The following is a 24,041-nucleotide window of genomic DNA, read 5'->3' as shown; positions in this document are numbered from 1 at the left end:
AAAGGGCTTAAAAAAATCTGCAAAAAGGAGATAAAATTAGCAAAGATACAAAACGAACAACAGGTAGCAAAAGAAGGCAAAACAAATCCCAAAAAGTTTTTTAAATGTATAAATGCTGAAAAACCTAGGTCTGAGCATGTAGGACCCCTAAATAATGGTAAAGGGGGGATGGGGTGTAGTCACTGAAGATAAGGAAAAGGCAGAGTTCCTAAATAGTTTTTTTTGCTTTGTATCTGTGGCGCCAGGCCTGTTAGTACATCCATTGATATACTCAATTGGCTAACTGTAGATATGGTCTAAGAGAAGTTAAATAGGGTAAATGTGAACAAGACTCCGGATCCAGATGGATTACACCCAAGAGTGCTTAAAGAGCTCAGTTCAGTCCCCTGTTTATAACTCTCTAGGTACTGGTACAGTGCCAAGTGATTGGCGCAAGGCTAACGTGGTGCCCATATTAAAAAAAGGATCACGGTCCTCCACAGATTATAGACTGATCACTAAAAGATACCAGCAATCAGGTTCATTATACCAAACACGCCCACCCCACCCCCGAACCTCCCCCTTTTTAACCCGCCAAAACAGCATTTTAAATATCCCGATTACAAGTGTATCTTCATTCTGTATATTGTCCTGACGAAGGGGGCACTTTGCCCTTGAAACGCGTTGACTATAATAAAAAGAATCTTATTCATCTCAAGGACTGATTTCTATGCCTGCAGCGCCGAATAGTGGTCTGACATTTTTAAGAATTTCTGCAGATTATAGACCAGTTAGTTCAACTTCTGTTGTGGGAAAAATGTTTGAAGGACTCTTAAGGGACTATATACAGGAGTATGGGACTATAAATAATATTATAAGTTATAACCAGCATGGGTTTCCCAAGGACAGAAGTTGTCAGACTAACCTGATTTGTTTTTATGAGGAGGTGAGTAGTAGCCTGGACAGAGGGGCGGTTGTGGATGTTTTTTTCTGGATTTTACAAAGGCTTTTGATACTGTCCCTCGTAGAAGCTTAATAGGTAAAGTAAGGTCTATAGGCTTGGAAAGTATAGTTTGTAATTGGATTGAAAACTGTCTGAAGGACCGTGTCCAGAGTTGTGGTCAATTATTCCTATTCAGAATGGTCCCAGGTTATAAGTGGTGTACCCCAAGGTTCAGTGCTGGGCCCTTTATTATTAAATTTATTTATTAATGATATTGAGGACGGGATTAATAGCACCATATCTATTTTTGCAGATGACACTAAGCTGTGTATGTCACGGATGGTGTTGCAGAAAGCTGGAACTTATAAATAAACATCCGACTGGCTTGATCCCAAACTAAGGAGCATATGGGTGAGCCCTATAAAACCCCTAGAGCTCTCCCTGACTGCTATCCCCATGCAAAGATTTTTATGGTAGACGATTGCATGCCCACGTACCTAATACTATGTGACACCTGAAAACCCTATAATAGTGAGTGGACACGACCACCGGCTCCCTGCACTTAATACGGACGGAGTCAGGGTCACCTAGAATCAAGCCAGAAAGGAAACACAAATAAAGGAAAAAAACTTATCTTGGGGAATCAGCAGCAGAAGCCTCCAGCAGTGAACACAATCCAGGAAGTAGTATAAACCGCAAAGTGAGGCAGTATGGGAGGGAATATAAAGGGAGGCAATTAGTGTAAATAGGTGACAGCTGGGAGAAGGAAAGGAAATGACAAAGTGAAACCAAAACAAAGAACATCATGCAAGAGGTAGAGAAGAACGTCTGCCAAACCTTCTCAGTGAACCGGCGGTCACAGTACCCCTCCCTCTACGGGTGGACTCCGGACACTCAGAGCCCACCTTCTCAGGATGAGACTTATGGAAAACCCTGATGAGACGAGTGGCCTTAATGTCCGCCACTGGGACCCACATGCTCTCCTCAGGACCATAACCCTCCCAATGAAAGAAGTATTGGAGAGAACCACGGATAATGCTAGAATCCACAATCCTAGAGACCTGAAATTCAAGATTACCATCAACAACAATCGGAGGAGGAGGCAAAGAGGCGGGTACAGTGGGTTGGACATAAGGTTTTAATAGGGACCTGTGAAAAACATTATGGATCTTCCAAGTCTGAGGAAGATCAAGACAGAAGGCAACGGGATTGATGACGGACAAGATCTTGTAAGGCCCAATAAACTTAGGACTAGAGTTGAGCGAACACCTGGATGTTCGGGTTCGGGATCCGAAGTCGACCCGAACTTCGCCCCGAACCCCATTGAAGTCAATGGGGACCCAAACTTTTCAGCACTAAAAAGGCTGTAAAATAGCCCAGGAAAGGGCTGCAAAAGGCAGCAAAATCAGGCTTCATGTCATAGCAGAGAATCAGGCTTCACATCACCCACCACTGGAACAGGCCATTGTCAGATATTTAGGCCCCGGCACCCAGACAGAGGAGAGAGGTCCCATAGCAGAGAATCAGGCTTCATGTCATAGCAGAGAATCAGGCTTCAAGTCATAGCAGAGAATCAGGCTTCAAGTCATAGCAGAGAATCAGGCTTCACGTCACCCACCACTGGAACAGGCCATTGTCAGATATTTAGGCCCCGGCACCCAGACAGAGGAGAGAGGTCCCATAGCAGAGAATCAGGCTTTATGTCATAGCAGAGAATCAGGCTTCAAGTCATAGCAGAGAATCAGGCTTCATGTCATAGCAGAGAATCAGGCTTCAAGTCATAGCAGAGAATCAGGCTTCATGTCATAGCAGAGAATCAGGCTTTACGTCACCCACCACTGGAACAGGCCATTGTCAGATATTTAGGCCCCGGCACCCAGACAGAGGAGAGAGGTCCCATAGCAGAGAATCAGGCTTCATGTCATAGCAGAGAATCAGGCTTCAAGTCATAGCAGAGAATCAGGCTTCAAGTCATAGCAGAGAATCAGGCTTCATGTCATAGCAGAGAATCAGGCTTCATGTCATAGCAGAGAATCAGGCTTCACGTCACCCACCACTAGAACAGGCCATTGTCAGATATTTAGGCCCCGGCACCCAGACAGAGGAGAGAGGTCCCATAGCAGAGAATCAGGCTTCATGTCATAGCAGAGAATCAGGCTTCATGTCATAGCAGAGAATCAGGCTTCATGTCATAGCAGAGAATCAGGCTTCATGGCATAGCAGAGAATCAGGCTTCACGTCACCCACCACTGGAACAGGCCACTGTCAGATATTTTTAGGCCCCGGCACCCAGACAGAGGAGAGAGGTCCCATAGCAGAGAATCAGGCTTCATGTCATAGCAGAGAATCAGGCTTCAAGTCATAGCAGAGAATCAGGCTTCACGTCACCCACCACTGGAACAGGCCATTGTCAGATATTTAGGCCCCGGCACCCAGACAGAGGAGAGAGGTCCCATAGCAGAGAATCAGGCTTCATGTCACCCACCACTGGAACAGGCCATTGTCAGATATTTTTAGGCCCCGGCACCCAGACAGAGGAGAGAGGTCCCATAGCAGAGAATCAGGCTTCATGTCATAGCAGAGAATCAGGCTTCAAGTCATAGCAGAGAATCAGGCTTCAAGTCATAGCAGAGAATCAGGCTTCAAGTCATAGCAGAGAATCAGGCTTCAAGTCACCCACCACTGGAACAGGCCATTGTCAGATATTTAGGCCCCGGCACCCAGACAGAGGAGAGAGGTCCCATAGCAGAGAATCAGGCTTCATGGCATAGCAGAGAATCAGGCTTCACGTCACCCACCACTGGAACAGGCCATTGTCAGATATTTAGGCCCCGGCACCCAGACAGAGGAGAGAGGTCCCATAGCAGAGAATCAGGCTTCATGTCATAGCAGAGAATCAGGCTTCATGTCACCCACCACTGGAACAGGCCATTGTCAGATATTTTTAGGCCCCGGCACCCAGACAGAGGAGAGAGAGGTCCCATAGCAGAGAATCAGGCTTCATGTCATAGCAGAGAATCAGGCTTCATGTCACCCAACACTGGAACAGGCCATTGTCAGATATTTTTAGGCCCCGGCACCCAGACAGAGGAGAGAGGTCTCATAGCAGAGATTCAGGCTTCATGTCATAGCAGAGAATCAGGCTTCATGTCACCCAACACTGGAACAGGCCACTGTCAGATATTTTTAGGCCCCGGCACCCAGACAGAGGAGAGGTTCATTCAACTTTGGGTTGCCCCGCAATATAATGGTAAAATGAAAATAAAAAAAGGATTGAATGAGGAAGTGCCCTGGAGTACAATAATATATGGTTAAGGGGAGGTAGTTATAAATGTCTAATCTGCACAAGGGATGGACAGGTCCTGTGGGATCCATGCTTGGTTCATTTTTATGAACGTCAGCTTGTCCACATTGGCTGTAGACAGGCGGCATGAGTTTGTCTGTAATGACGCCCCCTGCCGTGCTGAATACACGTTCAGACAAAACGCTGGCCGCCGGGCAGGCCAGCACCTCCAAGGCATAAAAGGCTAGCTCTGGCCACGTGGACAATTTGGAGACCCAGAAGTTAAATGGGGCCGAACCATCAGTCAGTACGTGGAGGGGTGTGCACACATACTGTTCCCCCATGTTAGTGAAATGTTGCCTCCTGCTAACACGTTCCATATCAGGTGGTGGTGCAGTTAGCTTTGGCGTGGTGACAAAACTTTTCCACATCTCTGCCATGCTAACCCTGCCCTCAGAGGAGCTGGCCGTGACACAGCTGCGTTGGCGACCTCTTGCTCCTCCTCTGCCTTCGCCTTGGGCTTCCACTTGTTCCCCTGTGACATTTGGGAATGCTCTCAGTAGCGCGTCTACCAACATTCGCTTGTACTCGCGCATCTTCCTATCACGCTCCAGTGCAGGAAGTAAGGTGGGCACATTGTCTTTGTACCGGGGATCCAGCAGGGTGGCAACCCAGTAGTCCGCACACGTTAAAATGTGGGCAACTCTGCTGTCGTTGCGCAGGCACTGCAGCATGTAGTCGCTCATGTGTGCCAGGCTGCCCAGAGGTAAGGACAAGCTGTTCTCTGTGGGAGGCGTATCGTCATCGTCCTGCGTTTCCCCCCCGCCACGCACCAGTGATGGGCCCGAGTTGCGTTGGGTGCCACCCCGCTGTGAACATGCTTCATCCTCATCCTCCTCCACCTCCTCCTCATCCTCGTCCTCCTCGTCCTCCAGTAGTGGGCCCTGTCTGGCCACATTTGTACCTGGCCTCTGCTGTTGCAAAAAAACTCCCTCTGAGTCACTTCTAAGAGACTGGCCTGAAAGTGCTAAAAATGACCCCTCTTCCTCCGCCTCCTCCTCCTGGGCCACCTCCTCTTCCATCATCGCCCTAAGTGTTTTCTCAAGGAGACATAGAAGTGGTATTGTAACGCTGATATCGGCGTCATCGCCACTGGCCATGTTGGTGGAGTACTCGAAACAGCGCAACAGGGCACACAGGTCTCGCATAGAGGCCCAGTCATTGGTGGTGAAGTGGTGCTGTTCCGCAGTGCGACTGACCCGTGCGTGCTGCAGCTGAAACTCCACTATGGCCTGCTGCTGCTCGCACAGTCTGTCCACCATGTGCAAGGTGGAGTTCCACCTGGTGGGCACGTCGCATATGAGGCGGTGAGCGGGAAGGCCGAAGTTACGCTGTAGCGCAGACAGGCGAGCAGCGGCAGGATGTGAACGCCGGAAGCGCGCACAGACGGCCCGCACTTTATGCAGCAGCTCTGACATGTCGGGGTAGTTGTGAATGAACTTCTGCACCACCAAATTCAGCACATGCGCCAGGCAAGGGATGTGCGTCAAACTGGCTAGTCCCAGAGCTGCAACGAAATTTCGCCCATTATCGCACACCACCAGGCCGGGCTTGAGGCTCACCGGCAGCAACCACTCGTCGGTCTGTTGTTCTATACCCCCCCACAACTCCTGTGCGGTGTGGGGCCTGTCCCCCAAACATATGAGTTTCAGAATGGCCTGCTGATGTTTACCCCGGGCTGTGCTGAAGTTGGTGGTGAAGGTGTGTGGCTGACTGGATGAGCAGGTGGAAGAAGAGGAGGAGGAAGCCGAGTAGGAGGAGGAGGCAACAGGAGGCAAAGAATGTTGCCCTGCGATCCTTGGCGGCGGAAGGACGTGCGCCAAACAGCTCTCCGCCTGGGGCCCAGCCGCCACTACATTTACCCAGTGTGCAGTTAGGGAGATATAGCGTCCCTGGCCGTGCTTATTGGTCCACGTATCTGTGGTTAGGTGGACCTTGCCACAGATGGCATTGCGCAGTGCACACTTGATTTTATCGGATACTTGGTTGTGCAGGGAAGGCACGGCTCTCTTGGAGAAGTAGTGCCGGCTGGGAACAACATACTGTGGGACAGCAAGCGACATGAGCTGTTTGAAGCTGTCTGTGTCCACCAGCCTGAATGACAGCATTTCATAGGCCAGTAGTTTAGAAATGCTGGCATTCAGGGCCAGGGATCGAGGGTGGCTAGGTGGGAATTTACGCTTTCTCTCAAATGTTTGTGAGATGGAGAGCTGAACGCTGCCATGTGACATGGTTGAGATGCTTGGTGACGGAGGATGTGGTGTTGGTGGTACATCCTCTTTTTTCTGGGCGGCAGGTGCCAACGTTCCTCCAGAGGCGGAGGAAGAGGCCGAGGCGGCGGCAGCAGCAGAAGAGGTAGCAGGGGGAGCCTGAGTGAGTTCCTTGTTTTTAAGGTGTTTACTCCACTGCAGTTCATGCTTTGCATGCAGGTGCCTGGTCATGCAGGTTGTGCTAAGGTTCAGAGCGTTAATGCCTCGCTTCAGGCTCTGATGGCACAGCGTGCAAACCACTCGGGTCTTGTCGTCAGCATATTGTTTGAAGAACTGCCACGCCAGGGAACTCCTTGAAGCTGCCTTTTGGGTGCTCGGTCCCAGATGGCGGTGGCCAGTAGCAGACGGACTCTCTTGGCGGCGGGTGTTCTGCTTTTGCCCACTGCTCCCTCTTTTGCTACGCTGTTGGCTCGGTCTCACCACTGCCTCTTCCTCCGAATTCTGAAAGTCAGTGGCACGACCTTCATTCCATGTGGGGTCTAGGACCTCATCGTCCCCTGCATCGTCTTCCACCCAGTCTTACTCCCTGACCTCCTGTTCAGTCTGCACACTGCAGAAAGACGCAGCAGTTGGCACCTGTGTTTCGTCATCATCAGAGACGTGCTGAGGTGGTATTCCCATGTCCTCATCAGGAAACATAAGTGGTTGTGCGTTAGTGCATTCTATCTCTTCCACCCCTGGGGAAGGGCTAGGTGGATGCCCTTGGGAAACACTGCCAGCAGAGTCTTCAAACAGCATAAGAGACTGCTGCATAACTTGAGGCTCAGACAGTTTCCCTGATATGCATGGGGTGATGTGACAGACTGATGGGCTTGGTTTTCATGCGCCATCTGTGCGCTTTCTGCAGAAGACTGGGTGGGAGATAATGTGAACGTGCTGGATCCACTGTCAGCCACCCAATTGACTAATGCCTGTACCTGCTCAGGCCTTACCATCCTTAGAACGGCATTGGGCCCCACCAAATATCGCTGTAAATTCTGGTGGCTACTGGGACCTGAGGTAGTTGGTTCACTAGAACGTGTGGCTGTGGCAGAACGGCCACGTCCTCTCCCAGCACCAGAGGGTCCACTAACACCACCACGACCATGTCCGCGTCCCTTACTAGATGTTTTCCTCATTGTTACCGTTCACCACAATAAGAAAAAAATGATTTGGCCCAATTTATTGAATTCAAATTCAGGCCTTTTTTTACAGGCACCTAACACTATCTATTTAGGTACCGTATTACACTAATACAGGCACAGCAGTAACGACAGATTTAGCTGAATATAAATTGTAGGCCTAGTATTTAGGCGCTGGATGACGGGTATCCCTTTTACGGACAGAATTAGATTTGGAAATGCACGGTAGCGTGTGAAGTTATTGAGGATGACCCTATCCGCACCTTCAATCTAATATACCCTTTTATGGATAGATTTAACCTTGGCCTGATAGAGCAGAAACCACAAATTTAGGTAATTGCTAAGTTGGGAATTGTATTTCAACCCAGAACAAAAACTGTGCTTTGGCAGACACTAAATAGATTGACCAGCCACAGCAGTAACAACAGATTTAGCTGAATATAAATTGTAGGCCTAGTATTTAGGCGCTGGATGACAGGTATCCCTTTTACGGACAGAATTAGACTTGGAAATGCACGGTAGCATGTGAAGTTATTGAGGATGACCCTATCCGCACCTTCAATCTAATATACCCTTTTATGGATAGATTTAACCTTGGCTCGATAGAGCAAAAACCACTAATTTAGGGAATTGCTAAGTTGGGAATTGTATTCAACCCAGAACAAAAACTGTGCTTCGGCAGACAGCAGACAGTATTACAATTGGCTAGCCACAGCTGAAACACCAGATTTAGGGTACTGCTATTTTGGCAATTGTATTTTACCCCTCAATAAAATAGCAAGCACAGCCAAGCCCTGATGTAGGATATAGCAAAAAAAAACAACACACTATTGATGGTTAAAAATGGACTTGGTGGCAGCTTGTGCTGGCGCACCACAAGACACAAAATGGCCGCCGATCACCCCAGAAAAAAGTGACTGAAAAACGCTCTGGGCAGCCTTAAAACAGTGAGCAATTGAATAGCAGAGGTTGTATGATACACAGCTGTATATCGATCACTTCAGTAAATAAATCCCTGCCTAATCTCGCCCTAACAGCAGCAGCTGCATCCTCTTTCTACACTGATCAGAGCAGAGTGACGTGCGGCGCTACGTGACCCCAGCTTAAATAGAGGCTGGGTCACATGCTGCACTGGCCAATCACAGCCATGCCAATAGTAGGCATGGCTGTGATGGCCTCTTGGGGCAAGTAGTATGACGCTTGTTGATTGGCTCCTTTCAAAAAGCGCCAAGAAAGCGCCGAACACCGAACCCGAACCCAGACTTTTACGAAAATGTTCGGGTTCGGGTCCGTGTCACGGACACCCCAAAATTCGGTACGAACCCGAACTATACAGTTCGGGTTCGCTCATCCCTACTTAGGACCCAACTTCCAGGAGGGAACCTTCACTTTGATATTCTTTGTAGACAACCACACCAGATCACCCACATTCAGGTCCGGACCAGGCACACGTCTCTTATCCACCACACGCTTATATCTCTCACTCATCCTCTTCAGATTACCCTGAATCTTTTGGCAAATAAATGACAAAGACGAGGAAAATCTCTCCTCATCACGTAAACCAGAAGACCCCTCTCCAGAGAATGTCCCAAACTGCGGATGAAACCCATATGCACCAAAAAATGGTGACTTATCAGAGGACTCCTGGCGACGGTTATTTAAAGCCAACTCAGCAAGGGACAAAAAAGAACACCAATCCTCCTGATTCTCCGCCACAAAACAGCGCAGATATGTCTCCAGATTCTGATTGACGCGTTCGTCTGACCATTCGACTGCGGGTGAAAAGCAGAAGAGAACGACAACCGAACCCCCAAGCGAGAACAGAAGGCCTTTCAGAATCTGGAAACAAATTGCGTGCCCCTATCAGAAACTATGTCTGAAGGAATGCCATGCAATTTAACAATGTGATCAACAAACGCTTGTGCCAGCGTCTTAGCATTGGGTAACCCAGAAAAGGGAATGAAATGCGCCATTTTGCTAAAACGGTCCACTACTACCAGAATCACAGTCTTCCCCGAGGAACGAGGCAGGTCCATAATGAAGTCCATAGACAGATGCGTCCAAGGACGGGAAGAAATGGGTAACGGGAGGAGAGAACCCGATGGCAGTGAATGAGGGACCTTGGCACGAGCGCAGGTCTCGCAGGCTGCCACAAAACCCTCAACCGTCTTACGAAGAGCCGACCACCAGAATCTCCGAGCAATGAGATCCACTGTGGCTCTACTCCCCGGGTGCCCATCAAGGACAGTATCGTGGTGCTCCTTAAAAACCTTGTGTCGTAAAGCGAGAGGCACAAACAACCTCCCAGGAGGACAAAAATAAGGAGCCTCTGCCTGGGCTGCCTGAACCTCTGCCTCCAAATCAGGATAAAGAGCAGAGATGACCACCCGTTCAGCCAAAATGGGACCCGGGTCTTCAAAGTTCCCCCCTCCTGGAAAACAACGTGACAGGGCATCTGCCTTCACATTTTTAACCCCAGGGCGGAACGTAACAACAAAATTAAACCTAGAAAAGAACAAAGACCATCTGGCCTGTCTCGGGTTCAGACGCTTGGCCGATTCCAAGTAGGCCAGATTCTTATGGTCTGTAAACACGGTAATAGGGTGTCTGGCTCCCTCTAATCAATGGCGCCATTCCTCAAAAGCTAATTTGATGGCCAACAACTCCCTATCTCCCACATCGTAATTTCTCTCTGCAGAGGAGAGTTTCCTTGCGAAAAAGGCCCACGGTCGCCATTTGGCAGGAGAGGGACCCTGAGATAAGACCGCACCCACCCCCACCTCAGAAGCGTCCACCTCAACAATAAAAGGTAGAGAGACATCAGGTTGTACCAAAATGGGAGCGGAAGAAAAACTCTCTTTGATACTAGAAAAGGCTTTAAGCGCATCTACCGACCACGAAGAAAAATCTACCCCCTTTTTAGTCATATCAGTGAGTGGCTTAATAACAGAGGAATAATTCAAAATGAATTTCCTGTAATAATTGCCAAAACCCAAAAATCGCATCAGCGCCTTCTGATTCTCAGGAAGCTCCCAATCAAGCACAGTGCTGACCTTCTCAGGGTCCAGGCGAAAACCAAAAGCGGAGAGCAAAAAACCAAGAAATTGAATCTCCGGATCCGCAAACACACATTTTTCCAGTTTAGCGTACAATTTATTCTCCCGCAGAATCAGCAGGACCTGACGTAGGTGGTCTTGATGAGTCTTGAAATCAGGAGAAAAAATCTAAATGTCATCTAGATACACCAGTACAAATTTCCCCATTAAATGATAAAAAATGCAGTTCACAAAATGTTGGAAGACGGCCGGAGCATTCATCAAACCAAAGGGCATAACCAAATTCTCGAAATGACCCTCAGGGGTATTGAAGGCCGTCTTCCATTCGTCCCCTTCCCTGACCCTGACCAGGTTGTATGCCCCTCTTAAATCCAACTTAGAAAAAACCTTAGCCCCAACAATCTGGTTAAACAGGTCCGGGATCAGAGGAAGCGGATATGGGTCACGAATCGTGATACGGTTCAGCTCCCTGAAATCCAGACAAGGTCTTAAAGAACCATCTTTTTTCTTAAAAAAAAAAAAACAGCGGCAACAGGTGACTTTGAGGGTCGGATGTGTCCCTTTCTCAGGCTCTCAGAGATATAAGTACGCATAGCGACTCTTTCAGGTTGGAAGAGATTGTATAAACGTGATTTTGGCAGCTTGGCGCCTGGGATGAGATTAATAGGGCAGTCGTACTCCCGGTGAGGGGGCAACTCCTGGACACCACTCTCGGAAAACACATCAGAAAATTCAGAGAGAAAAGATGGCACAGTCTTGGTAGAAACCTCTGAAATAGACGCCGTGAGACACTTCTCTCTGCAAAACTCACTCCAACCATTTATTTGCCTTGCTTGCCAATCAATGGTGGGGTTATGTTTAGTGAGCCAGGGTAGCCCCAACACTAGAGGAGTAAGAAATCCGCTTAAGACGAAACATGACATATCTTCAACATGAGCGTCACCCACAGTCAAAAGGATATTGTGAACTATGCCCTTTAACGATGTTTGAGAAAGTGGAGCGGAATCGAGAGCAAAAACAGGTATATCCTTTTCCAAAGTGCATACCTGGAACCCAAGCGATATTGCAAATTGATTATCAATGAGATTGACAGATGCTCCACTATCTACAAAAATCTCACAAACAATGTTCTTGCTGTCTAGCGCCACCCTGGCAGGTAGGAGAAAACGGGAACTACAAGTAAACGGCAAACCTTCAATTTTCGCATCAACCTTGCCAATAGTAGCAAATGGAAAGTTTTTAGAGGATTTTTTTCTTTTTGTTTTTCTTTTATTACCCTCAGAAAACTCCATGAATCTCCTAGAGGGGCAAACATTAGCCAAATGATTTATACCCCCACAACAGAAACAAACCCTCCCCTGAGAGCTGAATCCTCTACTATCAGAGGCAAGCAAACCCAGCTGCATGGCCTCCTCCTCAGAGGGGATTGAGAGAGACTGAGACCCCTGCGCACTGAATGAGACAGCCCCACTGTCCTTGGACTGAATATGACAGGAAGGACTAGTCTCCTCTCTCTCTCTCTAAGACGCCTGTCAATACGAACAGCTAGAGACATGGCAGATTCTAACGAGGCTGGTCTCTCATGAAAAGCAAATGCATCTTTCAATCTTTCCGAAAGACCATGGCAAATTGACTTTGGAGTGCAGCATCATTCCAACCAGTATCAGCTGCCCATCTCCGAAATTCAGAACAATATATCTCTGCGGACTGTTTACCCTGGCATAAAAGACGCAGTTTAGATTCAGACAGAGCAATACGATCTGGGTCATCATATATCTGCTCCAGGGCTACAAAAAATTAATCCACCGATCGGAGGGGTCATGCCCCCACCGGCAGCGAAAAGGCCCAAGACTGAGCATTATCCCTGAGCAGCGAGATGATGATCCCCACCCTCTGCTCCTCATCACCAGAGGAATGGGGAAGTAGGCGAAAATGGAGTTTGCAAGCCTTTCTAAAACAAACAAAATTCTCACTACCCCCGGAGAACGTATCCGGAAGCGAGATCTTAAGCTCGGAACAAACTGCATGAACGCCAGCAGAACCGGTCACCTGAAACTGAGACAAAGTTTTACGGAGATCTGCTACCTCCAGGGAAAGACCTTGCATGCGGTCAATCAAGGCTGAAACCGGATCCATGCTTAAGACGGTTATGGCAGTTTATAATGTCACGGATGGTGTTGCAGAAAGCTGGAACTTATAAATAAACATCCGACTGGCTTGATCCCAAACTAAGGAGCATATGGGTGAGCCCTATAAAACCCCTAGAGCTCTCCCTGACTGCTATGCCCATGCAAAGATCTTTATGGTAGACGATTGCATGCCCACGTACCTAATACTATGTGACACCTGAAAACCCTATAATAGTGAGGGAACACGACCACCGGCTCCCTGCACTTAATACAGACGGAGTCAGGGTCACCTAGAATCAAGCCAGCAAGGAAACACAAATAAAGGAAAAAGACTTATCTTGGGGAATCAGCAGCAGAAACCTCCAGCAGTGAACACAATTCAGGAAGTAGTATAAACCGCAAAGTGAGGCAGTATGGGAGGGAATATAAAGGGAGACAATTAGTGTAAATAGGTGACAGCTGGGAGAAGGAAAGGAGATGACAAAGTGAAACCAAAACAAAGAACATCATGCAAAAGGTAGAGAAGAACGTCTGCCAGACCTTCTCAGAGAACTGGCGGTGACAGTGTACAGTCTATGGAAGATGTCCACAAACTACAAGCTGACTTGAACACTCTGAGTGATTGGGCATCAACTTGGCAAATGAGGTTCAATGTGGATAAATGTAAAGTTATGCATTTTGGTAGTAATAATCTCTGTCCTTGAGGATGGTAGATTACATTACAGAATACAATGTCAATAAGCTGCTTCTAAGGCCACCGGGATATTGTCATGCATTAAACGAGGCATGGACTCGCGGGGCAGGGATGTAATATTACCACTTTACACAGCGTTGGTGTGGCCTCATCTGGAATATGCAGTTCAGTTCTGGGCACCAGTCCATAGAAAGGACACACTGCAGCTGGAAAAAGTACAGAGAGCGACTAAACTGATAAGGGGAATGGAGGGTCTTAGTTATGAAAGATTAAAAGAATTGAATTTATTTAGTCTTAAGAAGAGACGTCTAAGGGTGGACATGATTAACCTATACAAATATATAAATGGGCCACAGAACAAATACGGTGAAAAGCTGTTCCATGTAAAACGCGCTCAAAAGACAAGGGGGCACTACCTCCGATTGGAGAGGAAAAAGTTCAGTCTCCAGAAGCGTCAAAGCTTCTTTACTGTAAGAACTGTGAAGCTGTGGAATAGACTTCCTCAGGACGTGGTCACAGCAGGAACAGTGGACAGTTTCAAAAATGGTTTAGAAGAATTCTTAAGGCTACTTTCACACTAAGAAAAATAACTGAAATAAAGTGGCCATGGGAGGAAATGCTTAAAAACCCCAAACACTGTAGCGTGTTTATAACTGGGGGAGAAGATCCTCCGCATGTGATCCGTTGCTAACGGCAATCCCCAGCAAAAATGCATACAATGGAGGATGTCGGACCACATGCACCACAATGGCATCCTACACAAGATGGGATAATGTGTGGATGCAAATATAAAAATACATAAATCATTGCGAAATGTACACCACAATCATATGCAACTGACAACACTGGCCAACCCCTCAAGCTGATGTTAAGAACTGAGACTTTAGCCAATGTATTCCAGTCAGGAACACATCGGAGCCCTTTTGCACCACCGTCAAGGTATCTCAGCATGGTACGGGTTCCTACCACTAAGCTACCTACAGAGTGTGAACAACGGTCTGAGAGGTGCTAAGATACAACTTACAGCCACATACCTCCATAGTGAGATCACTCAGGCAGTGGGAGAGATAAGGCTGTAAGCCCTACCTATAAAAGGCCATGTGACACAGGCTACCAGGTGCAGCTACCACTGCATGAGTGATCTCACTATGGAGGTATGTGGGAGCTTGGCTGTAAGTTGTATCTTAGCACCTCTCAGACCGTTGTTCACACTCCGTAGGTAGCTTAGTGGTAAGAGTCCATGCCACGCTGAGATACCTTGACAGTGGTGCAAAAGGGCTCCGATGTGTTCCTGACAGGAATACATTGGCTAAAGTCTCAGTTCTTAACATCAGCTTGAGGGGTTGGCCAGTGTTTTCAGTTGCATATCATTGTGGTGCACCTTTCGCAGTGATTTATATATTTTTATATTTGCATGCACACATTATCCCATCTTGTGTAGGATGCCTTGTGGTGCATGTGGTCCGCTGCCGACATTCTCCATTGTATGCATTTTAGCTGGTGATTTCCGTTAGCAACAGATCACATGTGGAGGATCTTCTCCCCCAGTTATAAACACACTACAGTGTTTGGGGTTTTTGAGCATTTCCTCCCATGGCCACTTTATTTCAGTTATTTTTCTTGATATGTTTAGACTGTGCCATTGCGTACTGCTGGTAGCATTCTGTTGCACCTGGTAGCCTGTGTCACATGGCCTGTTATAGGTGGGGCTTACAGCCTTATCTCTCCCACTGCCTGAGTGATCTCACTATGGAGGTATGTGGGAGCTTGGCTGTAAGTTGTATCTTAGCACCTCTCAGACCGTTGTTCACACTCCGTAGGTAGCTTAGTGGTAGGAACCTGTGCCACACTGAGATACCTTGACGGTGGTGCAAAAGGGCTCCGATGTGTTCCTGACGTGAATACATTGGCTAAAGTCTCAGTTCTTAACATCAGCTTGAGGGGTTGGCCAGTGTTGTCAGTTGCATATCATTTTGGTGCACCTTTCGCAGTGATTTATCTACTTTCACACTAGCATTTTGGCTTTCCGTTTGTGAAATCCGTTCAGGGCTCTCATAAGCGGTCAAAAACGGATCAGTTTTGCCCTAATGCATTCTGAATGGATAAGGATCCGCTCAGAATGCATCAGTTTGCCTCCGTTCCGTCTCCATTCCGCTTCGGAGGCGGACACCAAAACGCTGCCTGCAGCGTTTTGGTGTCCGTCTGACGAAACTGAGCCAAATGAATCCGTTCTGACACACAATGTAAGTCAATTGGGACACAATAGAAAACGGACCATCCTCCATTGACTTTCAACGGAGTTCAAGACGGATCCGTCTTGGCTATGTTAAAGATAATACAAACGGATCCGTTCTGAACGGATGCAGACGTTTGTATTATCTGTGCAGATCCATGACGAATCCGCACCAAACGCGAGTGTGAAAGTAGCCTATAAAACATTAATGCTTATGAAAACGTGTAGAAATCTGAGTCTCAATTCCTTTTGGGATTCGCATTCCCACCTATCCCTTGGTTGAACTTGATGGACGTATTTCTTTTTTCAACCGTATTAACTATGTAACTATCCTCAGGATAGGTCATCAGGATTTAATTGTGGGGGTCTGACAATCGGGACCCCACCGCTGCAGTAATGCCACAGCCTTCTCTCAGTTTTTCCTAGGCCAGTGAAAACACGTTTATTGGTCACGTGGCTTAGGCGTAGTTCACCCCCAATGAAGTGAAAGGGGCTGAGCGCGATACCAAGCACAGCCACTGTACTATGTACGGCGATGTGCTTGGCAAGCTGCGAGAAGTCAGCGGTGCTCAAGGAGTACTGGTGCCTTCTCAAACAGCTGATTGCCAGAGGTCCTAGGGGTCAGACCGCCACCAAATAGATACTGATGACCTATCCTGAGAATTGGTCATCAGTTATAAAGTCTTGAAAAACCCTTTTAAAAGTTCTTTTACAGAAATATCATTTATTTACATTATGCTTAAAGAATAAAATACCTGTCAAACAGCGGGAAAACAGTCCATCCTAATGGAGGTTGAAGCTGAATCTCTTGTCCATTACTGGATATCACTTGACCACGCTGTTCATTCCTGGGATGAGGGATGTATGTAGCAGCCATACCAAATACTTGAACAAGAAGCACGCTATTAATATCCAAATAAGGATGAAGAACCTAGAGAAACATTTTGGCAAGGTATAATAAAAATATTAATGAGAAATACTATGAAGAGTAAGAAGTAGTCTTCAAACATGGTAAACTCCTTGAAGGTAAATTGCAACAATAAGCAATAAATTACCAATGCACATCCAATGTAACAACTGTATGTAGCTGAGTCACACCCTAGAACTAGTTCTAGAATAAGAAATGTAACTTATAGGATAGCTTGTAAATATATTTTCATATGGCCTAAAGCTTACAACGTAACCTGCAGTTTTCCTTAAAAGTTAAGAAAGTTGGACAGAAACTGTTGTATGTTGAAAATAATGGCTATGAACACCTCTGGGGGCCAGTTTTTATCATTGCAATTTACTCATTTTGGGCAAAAATAATAATTTTTTCAATTAGCTTTTATTAAAAATCAGTTTTTGTTCTACAGCCTTCACTTTCAGTGTATCTGTAGACTATTGCATTGTTACAATACGTCAGGGAGCTGTTCTGACAGCATGATGTGTAGTCCTTATCTCTGAACTCCTGACAACTCATGAACACATATTTAAGTCATATTTTTGCCAGTTTGATAATAATTTAGCTTATGAGTGTTTATGAGCTGTCAAGAGTTCAGAGATCAGGGCTACATATCTAGTTGAAGAATTCAGTGTGAAATATAAAGCAATAGTCTGCAGATACACTAAATGTGTAGGCATTAGAATAAAAACGGTTGAAAATGTTTCATAAAGAACAAAATGTAAAAATGTATTTTCTTTTCACCAAAATGAGTAAAATGCAATGATAAAAATTATTCCGAAGGTGTTCATAGCCTTTAAAGGTATTGCTGGTCATTTTTTTGACAGGTGCTAGGACAGACCAACCTGTAGTTTCTTTAGTGTACAGTAAAAAGAACAGCATTACCCCAATTACAGCCATTACAGGGCAAATCTTTAACCATTTACTCTAGGGCAGGGATGCTCAACCTGCGGCCCTCCAGCTGTTGTAAAACTACAACTCCCACCATGCCCTTCTCTAGGCTGATAGCTGTAGGCTGTCCAGGAATGATGGGAGTTGTAGATTTGCAACAGCTGGAGGGCCGCAGGTTGAGCATGCCTGGTGTAATCACTATTAGCAAGTATGTGTTCCATAATTGACAATGCAGTCCAGTGCGAATTTTGTGCAATGTATGCAGTCCTGGAACAGACATTTGAGGGTGCATTTTGTGTTGCAATATTTGAGTAAATTGCATGTTTGCAAGCCCAGATCCTATATCTAAATGAGTTCGTTTCAACACTGAGATGCCTTGACAAAATAGAAAGTTTGCTGGTCACTGCAGAGACACCCGATGGGGTAGGGTGATAGTATGGAGAAACAGGGAAGGAGGTAGCCAGCTGGCTTAAATGTGGCCTGTTTGACCCAGGGAGAAGTGCAGTGGCATCTTAAAAAGATTAATATAGACAAATAACCGGATCCAGATGGCATACACCCCGTATTTTAAGATAATTAAGTAATGTAATAGACAGACCCTTACTTCTGATATTTAAGGACTCTATAATGACAGGAAGTGTTCCACAGGATTGGCACTTAGCAAATGTGGTGGAAATATTCAAAAAGGGGTCAAAAACTAAGGCAGGAAACTATAGGCCGGCGAGTCCAATATCTGTCCTAGGTAAACTGTTGGAAAGTTTTGTAAGAGATGCTATCCTGGAGTATCTCATTGAAAAAAAGGGTATAACGCCAAATCAGCAAGTGTTTAGGAGGAGGTAAATTGCAGACTGGATTGGGGTGAGTCACTGGATGTCATATTTCTTGACTTCTCCAAAGCATTTGATGCTATGCCACATAAAAGGTTGGTACATAAAATGAGAATGCCTGGACTGGGAGAATATGTGAGTATGTGGGTAAGTAACTGGCTCAGTGATAGGAAACAGAGGGTGGTTATTAATGGTACACACTCAGATTGGGTCACTGACACTAGTGGGGTACCACAAGGTTCAGTACTGGGCCCTATTTTCTTTAATATACAGTATTTATTAATGAACTTGTAGAAGGCTTGCAAAATAAAAGAGGACAGTATAATGCTACAGAGGGATCTGGACAGATTGGAGGCTTGGGCAGAGAATTGACAGATGAGGTTTAAAAGGGTTTTCTGAGATTTAAATGCTGATGACCTACCTCTGGATAGGTCATCAGTACCTGATCAGTGGAGGTATGACAACCGGGATCCCCACCCTATCAGCTGTTTGAGAAGGCAACAGCACTCCTGTGAGCGCAGTAGCCTTCTCTGTGCTCACCAAGCACAGAGCTGTACATTGTATAACTACGGTGCTTGGTATTGCAGCTCAGCCCCATTCACTTATATGGGTCTGATCTGCACTTAGGCCATGTAACCAATGAATGTGTTGTCACTCAGCCTAGGGAAAGCTGTGAAGACTGCAGCGCTACTGTATGTGCTGCCGCCTTCTCAAACAGCTGTTCGGCTGGGGTCCTGGGTGTCGGACTTCCACTGATCAGATACTGATGACCTATCCAGAGGACCTACTTTTAAATTCTTTAAATGCCTAACTAGGTCCTCATTTTAGCTCTGATAATACCTTTCTATAGGCTTTGTTTTATTTTGGCTAATTTCACACCTGTGGTATGAATTCCGGCAGAGAACAGCCTGCTGGAATTCACTGCATCCGGCACTGCCGGATGCAGACGGAATGTCCGCTGGCCCCATTAAGTATAATAGGGTCTGGCAGAGATCCAGCCGACAATGCGGAGAATCGGTTGCATACAAATTGTTGCATGCTGTGGTTTGTGTCCAGCCGTTCCCGGCATTGTCTGCTGGAAAAGCCTGCTGGAATTCACACCGGAGGTGTGAAACTAGCCTTAGGAATCATTACAAAAAATGTTCATTTGTATTTGTTTCTTTTCCTCAAAGAGCTTTTGCTAAGCTTCTAGCACCAAACGTAACATTAATTTTTTACAGTGTAGTATGAGAGAAGGAAACAAGTAATTACTTTGCTCTAAATATAGAACCACTATTAAAGGACAAATCTGTAATAATTTTGCACTGAAAGAGACCGCAACAAATTGCAATAAAATGAGTATCGACTTTTATATAATTCTGCTTGGCAGCTGACAAATCTAGTACAAAATAGCCCTATTACAGGACAAATAAACATGAGATTTTTTTTTTCTGTCGGATTGCACTTCAGAGTCTCATGTCAATGAGAAAATAAATGCCTGAATGTAGACACGGTGGGTCAGCAGGGATTGGACAGACAGGGGCGGACTGAAACTTTCCAGTGGGCCAATGTCCAGGGGACCACCCTAGCTCTCCCCATGGCCGCTAGCCAAGTACATAGTGATCTGATGCTCCGAGCATAAAACTGGGAGCATCAAGTCCCTATGTCACCTCCAAAAATCAACTGTATCACCATCCTCAAGATGGCATTACAGCGGAATACTGTGGAGGGACATGGGAGTCAATGGCTATCTGCCTCGCTGTTTACCCTCATAGGCCACAGGTCAATAGAACATTATTAATGTGGTCACAAAAGAGGAAATTATTATTGCTGGAAACACTGAAAGGGACATTATTAATACTTGAGGCACTATAGGGGATATTATTACTAGGGCAACTATTATTACTACTGAGGACACTATAAGGAAGCACTATAATGGTTGAGGGCACTCTACTTGACACAATTATTTTTGTATGGTACTAGTATTTTTCAGGGGCACTATATGTATGGCACTTTTATTTCTACAGTAGAGCACAGCAAGCACAGTATTGGGAGTGAAAGCAGGATGACTCTTTTGGATGGGGATGTTTGTGTGTCAAACTCTACAGAGACCAGATGTAGATGAAATAAATTGTTATGGAGGTCTGGGCTGAATGGAGGAGATGAGGAAAGAGAACCTCACTGTGGATGTAATAGACATGTAGTACAGTATTCTCTGGTATGTATGGCAGCACTGAAGGACCAGGCAGGGTGCAGAAGGTAGAGTTAGCTTGATTCTGTGGCCTACATCTCACCTTCTCAGCCCTTGACCTTCAAAACTGATAATCATCAGGTCCAAATGGAGCCCAGATTGGTGATGAAACAAATACTTTTAATGTCTAGTGCAGCACAATATGTAGAAAATACATTCCTAAGTAAATGATTCTAGGGTACTACTCATAGTCCTTTCCTGAGGAAACTTGGGGTGGACTGGACAGTTTCTATATGAGCTTCATAAGCCATCTTATTCTTTGTGGCCTTGGTCTATACGGAGGATGTACAACACTCATTACACACTTTATGTGAAGATACACACTAGCTTCTCTTAAAAGGGTTGCAGCAGTGATGTGTCACCCATATGTCAGATCACTGGGTCACGTGACACATGGGTGAGACATCACCAACGCGGCCAATCACTAATGGCAGCAATGACGTCACCCTCTTTAAACATTTTTAGCATATACTTTTTAACAAACATATAGATGATGACAATATATTACATGGTCTCTGTTCCAGAGTTTTGAGACAACAAGCTCTTGATGCATACACTTGGTATATATGAGATTTGAACACCTCAATATATTATTTTTACATTGTTTTGTGTGTAAACCTACGCTTGGAAGTGTTTTAGGTGCAAATATTTGTTTTGATGCATTTCTTTTAAATAATTCCTGTTTCTCACAAAGTTGAGATAGGAGAGAAACTCACAACAGCAATCCAGGTATTACAGGACCCATTCCATCCCGTGAATGATCCAGTAGAATGAGAGTGTTCAGCATGAGAGAAAAAATCTAAAGTCATCAGGTTCAAGGTTGTCTGCTTTCAGGAAATATATAGATTTGGTGGTGCACTTACTTTTCAAGGACTTTATTAACTGTATTGTCTAGATTGCTACTTTTTTACATTTCCAGCTTAAAACCAGATTTTCGCTCTTCCCAGATCTAGTGATTTTATAAAAATATTTGTATATAAATTTAGGCCTAACTGGTATATATGAACTCTGCACATGTCGAACGCTTATTAAAAAGATGTGATCCATATAACTTTCTGCTTGGGTTACACTTTTACCCACTAATATAATCTTTTCATGAAAAAAATTACACTTTGGCATAAAGTTGCATGAAGGTGTGTGTGTGTAAAGGGATAAGTGGTGTTCTGACAATGTACCAGGTATTAACTTTCAGAAAATATATGTGTAGGGTGTTAGTATGGCTTTATTTGTACATACCAAATATCCCAAAAAAAAAAACGGCAGGGAAAGTGTTAAAGGAGATGTATTCTGCTGCTATTCTCAAATAACCACTCCATTTTGGTGCATTAATTAATGGCTCCTACAGGCATATCATCCTTATTTAGCATTCCTGTGTTAGCTTAAATCATTTTCCTAATTATGTGTCTTTGGTTACCTTATTTATTTCTATGAAGTCAATGTTACCACCTCTATTATAATACTAATTTAAACTTCTGGAATTAAACGTTTACTGCTTTTCCATATTGGAGGGTTCTTTTGTAAATTATCCTTTTCTTTTAATGTTTCAGAGGACAGGTTTTACAAATAGAAATGAGCTGAAATAATGTAACTATAAAGAAAATGCATCTTTCTGTAGTCACGTAACATACCACTGAAGGATCTATCCACTGCGGTGACCTCTGTAGACTTGTGAAGTCATGCTGATGTGTCAACAGCTTTTCCTCTCCTCCCCAGCCTTGTGGTAATTCTGGAAGTTGCATACTCTGTGGCCCCTTTAAGATCCTAGCGAACGCATTGACGTATAGACCATCTGCTGTGTTTACAGGGTTAAAAAAAAAGAAGAAGCATAATATCAGTACAGTGCAGTAAACAAGAAAAACAAGAAAAAGAGAACCATCAGCCTCACAGTACTTCAACGTAAAAATGCAAAATGGAAAAAAAGATGTCTAGATTGTTTAAGGGTACAATATAATGAGAGTTATTGCCTTATTTCCTATATATTACTTACTACTTATAAGGGAATTTCTGCTTAAACATTTCCCCCCCAAACGTTCTATTAGAAAATTATTAGTTAGTTATTAGAGGGTGGGTTGGGGTTCTCACCAGCATCTCATCAATGGAAAACAGCATCTTTCAATCTGGAAAATCCAACCTGTCTATTAATTTCAGTGAGAACATAGACCTATCTGGAGAACAGAGGTCTCCCAACCCTGTGCAGGTGGCTACTGGCTGCTGCATCCTGCCTGGGATTAAGGAAACATGCAGTGTCACGCTGTTTCCATAACTCCCATTCACTCTTATAGCAATTATGGAATCGGAGTAGCTTGGCTCTTTCCATAATCCCACACACCTCTGCCTTCAAGCGCAGCATGGATGCTGCAACTGAAAGGTTGGAGAGCCTTCAGTCTCAACATCAACACTTCCTAATGTCCCCACATTAGAAATGAGTGTTGAGGGTTCCAGCAACAGGATACCTGTGATCAAATTAAAATGGGTTTTTCAGGGGGACAAAAATTTGGACTTATGGGGCCAGAATAGGGTTATAGGGTTATACTCACTGATACCTTCTCGATACGATTCTGATGCTAGTTTAGTCCCTACTGCTCTCCCCTTCCTGGTCCTGAGTCAACCAACATGAAATATTCGGAAATGCTCACTCAGCCAATGACTGGCTAAGGGGGACTGCAGCCCGTGACTGGTTGAGTGGGCAATTCCTATGTGATGAGTCCTGCCCTTTTCAAATAAAATTCTGCCTCCCCCACACAAACTGGAAAGCCCCTTTAATGTTGTTAAAGGAAACAAATACTGTTCAAACTCATTAATTGCCATTACTGACATATTCTTCCTCTTGTACTGGGGGACACAATCTATGGAAAGTCAGCACATGCTAAATGCTGTATGATTATCTTTCGGGTGCCATCACACGTGAAGGAAAAATTTCCATGAGGTCTTTATCAAGCTTGTTCGAAACGTTGCTATGTATGCTGCCTAATTGAATAAAAAACCATTGCTTGAACTGGACGAGTGCTACGGACCTTTCTATACTGCTGTTTCTACTGGGATCCAGAGCCTGGACCCATCACCGGGTGCACCACTATGTCCTGGATTTATACCAGGTACCTTGACCACAGAGAATGGATTTACCCTATAAGGGACTTTACACCAGTTTAGAAATAAAGATATAGTGACGGACCCAAACAGCAGCGTTGAGGGTGCTTGGAGAAATATTATAGGTAAGTATATTGTTATTATAACATGTTGAGTTCAGTATTTTTTTAATCCAGAGAATGTCCACTTGGCTACTGTCATTGCTAGAAAAGAGTATAACTGCACTTAGGTTTGTCTTTACCAATCAAGCACAAGTAACTCCCTTCAATGCTATGCTACAAGGTGTCAGCACACA

The 24,041-nt window shown here is 45.2% G+C and overlaps 1 protein-coding gene across 1 annotated transcript in view; it reads right to left on the bottom strand.

The window, feature by feature from the left end:
• The window catches only part of LOC120993805, a 198,675-nt gene that overhangs the window by 114,427 nt on the left and 60,207 nt on the right, over window positions 1-24,041 (bottom strand). Inside the window, exons 16-17 of the mRNA XM_040422271.1 lie at window positions 22,288-22,451; window positions 16,524-16,699 (exon numbers count right to left, since the gene is read on the bottom strand). Of these exons, the coding sequence (XP_040278205.1) occupies window positions 16,524-16,699; window positions 22,288-22,451 (340 nt within the window). The remainder of the gene's footprint in view (window positions 1-16,523; window positions 16,700-22,287; window positions 22,452-24,041) is intronic.

The sequence above is a fragment of the Bufo bufo genome, chromosome 3 (assembly GCF_905171765.1).
Source record: "Bufo bufo chromosome 3, aBufBuf1.1, whole genome shotgun sequence".
Classification (NCBI taxonomy): Eukaryota; Metazoa; Chordata; class Amphibia; order Anura; family Bufonidae; genus Bufo; species Bufo bufo.
Note: the sequence above shows the minus strand (reverse complement) of the source record. Positions and strands in the feature narration are given on the sequence as shown.